The sequence below is a fragment of the Gadus morhua genome, chromosome 13 (assembly GCF_902167405.1).
Source record: "Gadus morhua chromosome 13, gadMor3.0, whole genome shotgun sequence".
In the NCBI taxonomy this organism is placed as follows: Eukaryota; Metazoa; Chordata; class Actinopteri; order Gadiformes; family Gadidae; genus Gadus; species Gadus morhua.
The window spans coordinates 16,023,289-16,035,046 of record NC_044060.1 but is presented as its reverse complement, the minus strand read 5'-3'; the positions used below and the strand labels follow the sequence as shown (position 1 = coordinate 16,035,046).

Here is an 11,758-nt window from a genome sequence, read left to right as displayed (position 1 = left end):
TCTCATATATTGGCAACCATGATATCTGATGTATTAAAATGTATGATATGTAATGTATGTAATGTATCTTTTCTTTGTATAAGAAGTATATATAATGGTGTATTTATTTTATATACTAGTCATTGTGTGTATTTTGTGTGCTGTTCATGTTTCAAAAATGCGCCTGCTCTATCCTAATTTGATGTGGAAAAGTGCGTTCTCATTTCTTCTAATACTGCGATTATGAGTTTTGGATCAGTTCTAAAACCACTGTTTATAGATATAATGGAACATTGGAATTGTGTGAAAAATCGATTCTATAATGATCTACATAATTATTAATTATAGAGCAATAATTTGGTGATCTTATTGTATAGCTACATATGATCTCCGGGGATTTCCTGGTCAAGCTGAATAAAAGCCACCTATAACTATTTGCATGTGTTTCTCCTCTTGATAACATTTTTGTACATAGATTGAGTTGTTGGAGATAAATTCTGTTCATGAACCGGGGCAATGAATAAATGAGCCATTGGACGGTGAGTTAGTGGACTAGCATTATTTTTTCAGCCCAATGGCTCAATCATGAGTCACATTTTAAAGAAGGAAAATAATTCATTATGAAGCAATAATTTGGGACCATGACCAAGTAATTTGACTAGTGATGTAATTGTATAGCTACATTTGATCTTTGCGGATTTTCTCGTCAGATGGAATAAAAGCCACCCATAGCTAATCCTATGCGTACACCATTTTAAAGAAGAAAAACGCCCTAACGTATAGAATATTATATGTTAGATATCCAACGAGAATGTTCACTGTTCAAAGCTATTAATGTAAACAACGATGAATACAGCATACGATTTTCCTTGTGATATAATTCCCTGTCACCTTAAAATTATAAAAACTTGCAATAATTAAGATAAGGCAAAGGCAGCGATAATGTAGATAAGGCGCGCAATAGTGGCGTCAATGTTTTTCTCAACGCTTTACCACTGTATGTGATGCAAGATGACTCCGATGCGTTGCGCTGTTCAATTTGACCAATAGGGAACTGATGCGCATTGTCAGCGATGTGCTTCTACGCCCTACAATTGGCTGTGTCCGTTTTTCGAAAGGGGCGTATTTTTCAAGCCATCTTGACAGAATATTTAGCTTCATCCAAGCCATTAACTTGATATCTACAGGGTTCTATTACCCTTGGTTTGACATGCTACAACATTGAAAACGTATAAACCACAGCTATAAAATAATATGGAGTTAATGCGACTGTCCGAAGTTATAATGGACGGCTGAAATATTGAAGATGACGCTGTCGCCTGTGAAATCACCGGCTAGCTAAGCTTGTGTTGGTGGTGGTCTAACTGGAGGAGCTAGCATGTCCGCCTTGCCTGTAGTTAGTCACTAGCTGACATTTAGCCAGGGCAGAGTTTATTTTCTCCAGGCACACGCATTGCTGTGGGACAGCACTTGACAAGGTAAATTGCTCCGCTTTACCAATCGTTTGGTCAGGTTTGGTACAGACATTGCAGTTTGAGTGTAAGCTCAATGTGTCCTACTCAACCGCGTAAATGTTATCGCATCAGTGTAAAATCTGTTTGCAATGGTTAAGTATCGCTCGCGTCTGTACAAAGCGAAGGCCACATATTTTCACATTGCTGTGTTGTGTGTACGCGAATAACATACAGTTTGACATTATGCATGATCTGCATTCGCAACCTGTTTACTATTGCCACATATAATTAGGCAACTAATCAACTTGCAACATGAGTGTTGTCTCTGTTGTTGTTCGGGGAAAATGGCTGACAAATGTTAAAGCTCGGGTTGGTATTTATTGCCTTTCAACCTAACTACGCACAGCAACAAGGGCAAAGAAATAGAGAATGCAGGCATACGATTGGCCTCCAAGTAACGCGAGAATTTTACCGACTACCGATTTAACCAATCCGGAGAATGCTGTGTTGCATGAAGGCCGTACTTTTTAATATAGACGTTGGTTCAGCTTTGCTATCTTGGCCAATACTTGTGTGGCTTGATGAAGTTATTGAAGTAATTATCAATGTCTTCTGATTGTACTGATCATAATCAAAGTATGTTTAAGTATAATGCAAAGTATGTTTAAGTATAATGCACAATAAACCAACAATATTACTATTGTTGTTATATTACTAATGCTGAATAATTCGATATGAAATTTAATTATTATTTTTAATTATTAAAAACATAGATTGTTAAAAATACATCTTATAATAACTTCCTAAATTATGAGCACCTGTGTGTCTAACCTAGGTTTGACACACGTCGACACGCGTCATAAAATCAGCTACCACCTAATATGCCAGATAATGCTGATTCCTATTGAAACCGATGCCTTTCCATTACAGGTGTAACCCTGGATGAGGAAGGCGAGGGGAGGGGCATGTGAGACAGTAGTTAACAGGTTCAACATGGGCAGGGGTCGAGGCAGGGGCAGGGGAAGGGGCAGGGGGTCATCAGGCCAGTTCCGGCCCCCCTCACCGTACCGGCTGCAGCTGTCTCCCTCCAGGGAGACGCTGACCTACGCCCAGGCCCAGAAGATAGTGGAGGTGGATCTGGACGGCCGGCTCCACCGGATCAACATCACGGACCCTCTGCCGGTGGTGACGGAGGACGAGATGATGGCCCAGGACCTCTCCGAGTGCAACAGCAACAAGGAGAACAGCGGGCAGACGCAGAGCAAAGCCCGCTCGTGGAGGAAGCTCCCCAACGTCAAGGGCCGGAGGAACGGCAAGAGCGCGTCCCACCGCGCCGACGCCCAGCCGCCCGGGGCTCACGGCGACTCCCAACAGCACTCCTCCGCACAAGTGCCCCTGCCCGAGCCCGTGTTCCGCGTCCTAAGCTCGGTGTGCCCCTCGGACGCGCCCCCGCTGCCCGCCGCCTACTACCACTACACGGAGAGGTCGAGCGAGGAGCAGGAGCGCGAGGCGGAGTACGACATGGATGAGGAGGACCTGGCCTGGCTGGAGATGGTCAACCAGAAGAGGGTGTCGGACGGCCACGCCTCGGTGTCGCCCGAGACCTTTGAGCTGCTGATCGACCGGCTGGAGCGCGAGTCGGTGGCGGAGTCGCGGAGCCAGGCGCTCTCCCAGAGCGCCATCGACGAGGACGCCTTCTGCTGCGTCTGCCTGGACGACGAGTGCCTCAACAGCAACGTGATCCTGTTCTGCGACATCTGCAACCTGGCCGTGCACCAGGAGTGCTACGGCGTGCCCTACGTCCCCGAGGGCCAGTGGCTGTGCCGCTGCTGCCTGCAGTCCCCGTCGCGGCCCATGGACTGCGTGCTGTGCCCCAACCGCGGCGGCGCCTTCAAGCAGACCAGCGACGGCCGCTGGGCGCACGTGGCCTGCGCCATCTGGATCCCCGAGGTGTGCTTCGCCAACACGGTGTTCCTGGAGCCCGTGGAGGGCATCAAGAACATCCCGCCGGCCCGCTGGAAGCTCACTTGCTACCTGTGCAAGCAGAAGGGTCGCGGCGCCTCCATCCAGTGCCACAAGGCCAACTGCTACAGGGCCTTCCACGTGACGTGCGCGCAGAAGGCCGGCTTGTTCATGAAGATCGACCCGGTCAGGGAGACGGGCTCCAACGGCACCACCTTCACCGTGAAGAAGACGGCCTTCTGCCAGCACCACTCGCCGCTGGGCCCCCGCCACCACGGGGACGGCGAGGCGGCGGCGGCGGAGGAGCGGCTGGCGGGGGGGCGGGGGAGCCGGGGTCAGAGGTCGTACACGCAGAGCCCGCCCTCTCCCGGCAAGAAGAACGCTCCCAAGGGGCAGAAGAAGAAGGGGAAGAAGGGCTCCGGCCGGCCGGGCCGGCGCTCTGCGCTGCCGGTGCTGCTGGTGCCCCAGATCCCCTCACACAGGTCAGAGCCTCGGGGGGGGGGGGCGAATGATAACGGGGGGCTGAGGCAGACGAGTTCTAGGTCCACAATGTCCATTCCATTCTTTTGAGGCAACCTTCTTCATTTGCTTGTTTCACAAGCAAATGAGTGTTATCAGCTTATTACATTACATGGTCGGAACGAAACATTAAAAGGTATTATCAAAATGGTTACAGTGTATCTGCAGCACAGTGGGTTGTTGGATTATTATCGTCCACCTACTTTATTGCGTCATATTGTTCTGTTTGAAGGCAGTTTGAACACAAGGCAAAAACAAAGAGTAAGAAAACCCAAGTAACCACCATCATCCTTATCTGGTGTCCTCAGGCTCAACAAGATTTGCACAGGCGTGGTGGTGCAGAGGAAGAATCAGTTCATGCAGCGGCTCCATAACTACTGGTTACTTAAGCGGCAGTCCAAGAACGGCATGCCCCTCATACGACGACTCCACTCACACCTTCAGGCCCACAAGACCACTGAGCTGGTGAGGGCCAGCGCTTGCGTCCAGACGTTCCAGCTTTTCTGTTTCAGTCGATTTCTGGTTAATTTAAAAAGAGGTGTGTGTGTGTGTGTGTGTGTGTGTGTGTGTGTGTGTGTGTGTGTGTGTGTGTGTGTGTGTGTGTGTGTGTGTGTGTGTGTGTGTGTGTGTGTGTGTGTGTGTGTGTGTGTGTGTGTTAGAAGGAACCTGATGAGAAGCTGTGCGCCGCCAGAGAAGAACTCCGCTACTGGCAGAAGCTGAGGCAGGACCTGGAGCGAGCTAGACTGCTGATAGAGCTCATCCGCAAGAGGGAACGACTAAAGAGGGAACAGGTGGATGCCATGGTCCTATCTTCAGTATACAGCATGAGTCGATCCAGAACATGTGTTAATGTTTGCCAGTTCAAGACTCCAGGCTCGGGCTGCCTGGCAACTTCTCTGTATCGACTTGTCTGTGCTGTGCTACGTTTATCCGACCAAGATTAATTACAAAGTGGTAATGTAATCATGTAACGATTGTTAATAGGGCTCCACAATAAATAGCATATTAATCAAAATCCTTTTTTTTCCCCTGAAATTAGCTAATTGTGAAAGGTCTCCATTCATTTATTAACATGTTTGGAGATTTAGAAAAACAAAGGAATCAGAGTTTGTATTATGGTTCCATGCCATTTTAATTTTACATGCTCCACGTAAAATTTAAAACCATAACAACTCTAATATAATAAAGCAATTGGTTCATTATCCAGGTGAATGTATGGTATACAAAAAAACCCTCACCCTCCAATGCCTCCGTGTGTGCAGATGAAGGTGCAGCAGGCGGTGCTTGAACTGAAGCTGAGCCCTGCCCTGGTGCTGCTCCGGTCCACGCTGGACCAGCTGCAGGACAAAGACAGCGCCCGGATCTTCTCTCAGCCCGTCAACCTGGCCGAGGTCAGTGCAGTTCGGACAGGAACGTCTGAGATTATATCAACTATTTACCACCAATTAGATTGACCTGGCTCATTAGTTCATGTGTTTAAATGCTTTGACTGTGTAAACTGGATCAATAATTGTTTGTTTCAGTCGATTTTTGGTTTATAAGGTATTTAAAAAGAGTTATGTGTGTGTTTGTATAAATGGGAGGAACAAGAAGATGAGTTATCAATTACGTTTTACCTTCACGGTACAAAAGCTTCCCTTTTCTTTGCATTTCACATTGATTGACGTCAGTGTGACTGTACTGCTGCTCCCAGGTTCCAGATTACCCAGAGTTCATTTCCCAGCCCATGGACCTCTCCACCATGCGGGCCAAGCTGGAAGCCCACGCCTACTGCTCCGTGGCCGACCTGGAGCGCGACTTCGACCTCATGGTTTCCAACTGCCTGAAGTACAACTCCAAGGACACCATGTTCCACAAGGCGGCGCTGCAGCTGCGGGAGGTGGGCGGGGCCGTGCTGAGACACGCCCACCGCCAGGCCCAGAGCATCGGCCTGGACCCCAGCTCCGGCCTGCACCTCCCCGACTCGCACAACAAGCACGGCTTCAACCAGTGCTCCTGGGACGACGGTGAGCCGGCTGCTTGGACAGGGATCATCTCCATCTTAAAATGTGGAGCACAATTGGCGAGAAAATGCGGCCATTTCTTTGTTCCTTCGAAAGTCAGTAAAGAGTGTAAAGAGTGCTGGTTCCATTATGGGGGTTTTAAGTTACAAAACAAAGAAAACCAAGACACAGAAATGAACTAATGACATATCCAGAGATCCAGAAGTTTTATCAAGTCAATTACAATAGTTGTGTAAGTGTGCGCCCGACAGCCAAACCGGTGCTTATCGTATATACCGTCCTCCATTACCTCTCCACAGTCGACTCCATCCTGGACCCGGAGAACCGGCTCCACCTGACCACGGAGGAGCAGCTGAAGACCCTGCTGGACCAGCTGGACGTGGTGAACTCCATGCGCTCCAGCGGGGGGCGCACCAAACGCGTCCGCCTGCTGCGGCGGGAGATCAATGCGCTCAGACAGCGGATGAACCAGCAGCAGCTCAGCGCCCAGGTCGTCAACGGCAACACAAAGAAAGACCCAAAAGAGGAGGAGCCGGAGGAGGACCGGGAGGAGAGGGTTAAGGTCGAGGTCCAGAAGGAGAGGAAGAAGGGAAAGAAGGAGATTGCCGACAGCGGACCTTTAACGTCCGCCTCCACCCCGGGTACAGGTGAGGCCTCGTGTAGAACGATTTAAGTCTTATGAAATGATAATGTGTACATATTTTAAACATATTGAAAATGTGAAAAAATATATATGAAATATGAAAAATCTTAATGATATCTTTTGCAGCCTTTAAATCAGCATGTAGTTCTGTCAGGACACGCCTTCAATGGGAGGGGTTTGCCTCTGACCGCCCCCCCCCCAATGCCCTCTTCTCTGCAGATGGCTCTCCCCCCGTGTTGGAACTCACAGGTCCGGTGTCGTCGCCCCTGCCGGGGGACGCCCCGCTGGAGCCCCCCGTCCTCGGCGTGGCCCCCGGGGGCCGCCGCTCCCCCGGCCGCTCCTACAAGCGCCAGAGGTCGGCGCGCAGCGGGGGCAAGGGCCCCGGCGAGGACGAGGCGGAGGTCGGCGAGACGGCGTGCCCCCAACCGGAGGCGGTCCACGAGGTCACGCCTCTGGGCCGGGCGGGCCCCGCCCCCCCACCGGTCCCCGCGACCCCGCTGGCCGGGGTGGGCCGCCGCACCTCCATCCTCTTCAAGAAGGCCAAGAACGGCGCCAGGCTGCCGGGCAAGAGCAAAGCGTCGCCGGCGGAGGACAGGGTCAACGGCCTGGACGGCGCCGACGCCCCCTCGCCCGCCATGCCCACATTCACGCCGCTGCCCTCCTTCCCCTCCCCCCACCACCTGAGGTCCAGGGGGCCCAGCTCCGACGGCGAGCCAGAGAAGCCGCTCCCGACGCACACCCAGCAGGAAGGTAGGAGCACGTGGCCGGCTCTGTGTGCACACTCCAAGCAAGGGTCAATGTTCCCGGACGGGTGTTTGTTTTGTGGCCACTAACCCAGTGAAATGTGTGTCATTGATCAGGCTTAATGAACGGGCTCGGGAAGCACGAGGACGCCCCTTCAGACCTGCCCAACAGCCAAACGTTCAAGTTGGTATCCAGTGTATCCATTATTAATTCTCCCTTGTTTAAATATTGGGAATAGGTCTTTGTTCTTTGGGATTCTAGCGTGGTCACCCTCTCTCTCTCTTTCTCTCTGACTCCTTTTTTGCTCCACAACTGCAGTGGCTCTCCCCCCAAACGAAGCAGAGGAAAACCTGCTTTGGCTAAGGTCCCAGACAATGAGAACGCTGTTGACCTCGCTGGTTCAGGTATATATGGTTACATTTAAATCTTATCACCAATTCTTAGGGGTGGCTTTTGAATCTTGGACGGTTTGATTCTTTTGATAGCAAAACATAGCAAGTTGACTTGTAACATTTTCCATAAATGTCCTTATTAAATGTTTGATAACCCCAATGTGAAATAGCAGTGGCTCTAAAATCGTTTATTTTCAAAGTATTGCACAGTTTAGGCTGTTGGTGTACTAGGTTACACAATGTGAAGAAAAACCCTTCAAAAGTTAGCATTATGAAACGATTAAATATTATTTAAAAAAAAGTTACATTTCTAGTTGTCAACATCAGCTGCAACATACCACTGGCACTGCTGGCAATTAATCTCTCCGCATCACAAAATCAGCTTTTTTACCTTTTTAATCAGTCAAACGTTTCTACATTCTCTTCATCGATGTGAATATCATGGATAACCAGCCTATATATAGTATTCTATATTATAGTCTTTTTCACTAATACTAGCCTTTATTATTATATATGTAACGTAGATGCTGACATGAAGGAACGCATGCATTGTTGTTCTTTTGTGAACTGATTTTGTTTGGAAGGTGTTCGGTCATTCAGCAGAGCCTACGAGCCTGACCTAAACCGCTGTGGGGAAACCCTGACAATTTAAGCAAAAATATATATATAATATATATATATTGAGGCATTTGTTAAATAAATTATAAATGATTTCACGATGGTCTGGCCTCATAAATCAAATTCTACCAAAACCCTAGTTGAGGAATCCCCTAACCATGACAGAGTACAATCCACACTTTAATCAGATATGTTCCTGAATAACAACCTTGTGTCAAATGCATTCCCCACTCTCAGATCATGAGCATCATTGCCATGTTTCTTTCTTTGTTTGTATGCAGGAACGACAACACATCTCTCTCTAGATAGCGGGTCAGCCCTCACACCGCTAGACTTGGTTTGGGCAAAGTGCAGGGGCTATCCATCCTATCCAGCAATGGTGAGAAAGACTTTACCAGTACTAGTATTTGGGTGTGATGAACATTTCCATCAAACTGAATAATAATGTAATACTTTGAGATGCTAACAAAATTTCTTCCATCTAATAAAAAGGGAAGAACACTAATCAATTTAGCACTCAGGCTGATTCAAAACCAAGGCACAACGGTCAGTGTTATTTCTCCTCCTTTTGCTGTTTTTATTCATGACCCCGATTCACCTTGCACACCAACAGATTGTGGACCCAGGCATGCCCCAAGAAGGTGTTCTTCACAACGGCATCCCCATCCCAGTCCCACCTGTGGAGGTTCTCAAGCTGTGTGCTCGGAGGGAAGAGGAGGCCGGCCAGAAGCTGTTCCTGGTGCTCTTCTTTGACGCAAAGAGGACTTGGTAAGAGAGAATCTCATCGAGAAGTGTAAGAGCCTATATAGCCCGGTTAATAAAACTAGTGGTAGTGGTCGTAAAACGCAAGGGAACAGCCTTGCCTGACTTGTTTTACCCTCGCACAACTCGTCAACTCTTTAGTGTTTCTTTTGGTCAATCTCCAAATGTGTTAAATGTGTGTTTTAGCAAACGTTTATTCAAATACATGTGTCGGAGGAGGATTACCCTGGAGCCCACTCCTCCGTTTTGGTGCTGCGCCCCAAATTGTTTATTTCCCAGAATAACATGATGTGACTAAATATGTCTTCTTCATCGATGGTTAAGATTCCAAGGGGTAATCATACCGCACTGCACTTGACAATGAATGTATAAGGTGGGTTTTTCATGTAGAAGAATATGAACAATGCACAACCCGTCCATTTTGGCTTCAATTAAGGGCGATTTCTAAGCTCCATTTTTGTTTTTCACACTAAACAATTGCACACTTTGGCTAACAATTTGTGTCCCAGACCTTGTAAGGATCTTAAAGCATTGCCAATTGTACTATCCGGTTGAGATCAGATCATCAGTTCCATTTTGAAAACTTGATGAACAAATGATAAGGCCTCCGACGGTCTGCCATTTCCTCTCCTTCCGTTCAAAGCCATGCTAAAAAAAGAATTGTTCCAGGATTCGGGGCTCCCACCCCATTCTAGTACACAGTTACTGAGCGATATTTTTCCTTCAAGCTTGTCTCTACTATTGCCGCTTCAGTGCAATAATGACATCGATGTGAAGCAACGATAGAGGTACCACTCGCATGCTGAAGGGTTCAATGTAGAGGACATGCATTAAATACCACCTTCACCAGAATGCAAACACGTAGATCCCAGCTCGCTTTGGATCGGTATCCTCCTTTTTTTTAATCTACAACAAACGTGCATACATCAAATATCTCTCCCTTCTCAACCTTTTCTTCAGGCAATGGCTGCCGCGAGACAAACTGATGCCAATGGGGCTGGACGACACCGTGGACAAACTGCGCCTCATGGAGGGAAAGAAGCCAAGCATCCGCAAGTCTGTCCACACAGCCTACGACCGGGCCATGGCCCACCTGAACCACGTGAGGGGGAACCTCAACTTCACTCCATCCAATTTTATATGAAAACGCAAACCTTGGAGCATTGTTCACAGGTGGCCTGTAAAACTAAGGAACGATGGAAGCCGGAGTTCCACAATAATCTGTCTGAAGAGGTGATCGAGTCTTATGGTTACTTTTGGTTTCCATTTTGATGTTTGTTTTTTTAAATAGGGATGATTATTGTTTATATGGCACATGTCCTTTCTCTAAAAAAATATATTGATTCATGAATTTGTTTCACACAACCACTGTTGCTATGTGTTAAAAAAGCAGTAAGGTAAAAGTGAAACAAGGCTTCAAAGTAGAGAAATTGTAAATATTTTATTGGAAAATAGATTAGCTTGAGTCAAAGCATTTATATAGATTTTATGGATGGATGTCATAGATTGTATTGGCCTCTGAACAGTCTGTGCTTTTTCTTAGAGTGCCAGGGTTCTCCATGGTGAATCAGGTCCGCCCCGTTATGTAAGAGTTATATATTTGGCCTTGGATAGTTTTTGTGTCAATCCATTTTGACGTCACTTACAATATGCATAAAATAAACGTGTTTCTTGTTTATTTTTTCATTCTGGCTGCCCTGAAACCCATTCAAGCCAATGACAAATTGTGTACGTGTGTGTTTATATGTATATATATATGTATATACATGTGTGTGTGTGTGTGTGTGTGTGTGTGTGTGTATATATATGTATATTTATATATGTTGTATTGTTTAAATGTGCTTCCCATTCAATGGATCAGAAAATAGATATCGTCTGCCTAATTGGCAATAAGACCTAGTTGTATACGGTAAAAAGGAAAGTGGGAAGCTGAGACCTTTTCTGAAGAAGCGCTGCAGCTACTTGTTAAATAGTAATCATTTTAAAGTAATTACAAAGCAGAGGATTTGATGTTGTCGACATTGCAATTGCATATTAAGGAATTTCTACAAATTTTCCAATCCGATAAAGCACAATCAACCCGTTTAAAAAAGCTATGATCCATGACTCCTATACAAATCTGTTGCTTGTGTATGGATTCCTACTCCACTGAGGATGTGCTTGTATATATACACTTGTAAATATTGTAAATGTGTTTATATTGGCTTACATTAAGTAATTTAAGGAATGCAAAGATCTAATTATAGGGTTTTAATTTATATTGTGTGACAGTTGAAGAGTGTTATTTAAAAAGTAAAATATTATCAAAATTCAAAAAAGTAAGGGTATGATGATCAGTAGGTCTTTGTCAAAGTGACGGCACTTAACTGAATTTTTAGATAATGTTCAATAGCATTCAGTTGGCACAATTGTGTAGGCGTGAGTGTTTGCACTAGCCTACTATTTTTAGTTTTCTTTTAGGTGGTATTGGAGATTTTGATCTTGTAATTTAAATTGTTCTGCAAGATCTTCAATCTTTCCAAGACAATATTTTCTCACACAAATAAATACAGTTTCAACATACGACTCGTGTCATTCATCATAAAATCTCATCCCCTGTGCAGAACCTAATTTAATTAACAGTTACAACCAGTTTCGAGAAAGAAGTATCTTTTAAAAGTAGTCTTGCGACATTTGGATGAA

The 11,758-nt window shown here is 46.4% G+C and overlaps 1 protein-coding gene across 3 annotated transcripts; it reads left to right on the top strand.

Moving 5' to 3' along the window:
- The first annotated feature begins 1,083 nt into the window (after positions 1-1,083).
- Positions 1,084-11,638, top strand: brpf3a (bromodomain and PHD finger containing, 3a). Of its 3 annotated transcripts, none has more exons than XM_030375925.1 (13): positions 1,090-1,457; positions 2,364-3,877; positions 4,223-4,379; positions 4,577-4,705; positions 5,177-5,305; positions 5,608-5,920; positions 6,217-6,564; positions 6,780-7,310; positions 7,421-7,487; positions 7,623-7,708; positions 8,596-8,693; positions 8,928-9,082; positions 10,037-11,638. In XM_030375925.1, exons 2-13 carry the CDS (start codon positions 2,376-2,378, stop codon positions 10,218-10,220), a joined length of 3,699 nt encoding a protein of 1,232 aa, XP_030231785.1. In that variant the 5' UTR covers positions 1,090-1,457; positions 2,364-2,375; the 3' UTR covers positions 10,221-11,638. The 3 variants fall into 3 exon arrangements, with proteins under 3 accessions (XP_030231786.1, XP_030231785.1, XP_030231784.1); XM_030375924.1 differs by having other exon boundaries at positions 1,091-1,457; positions 4,574-4,705; XM_030375926.1 differs by lacking the exons at positions 8,596-8,693; positions 8,928-9,082; positions 10,037-11,638 and having other exon boundaries at positions 1,084-1,457; positions 4,574-4,705; positions 7,421-7,491.
- Positions 11,639-11,758: the final 120 nt, after the last annotated feature.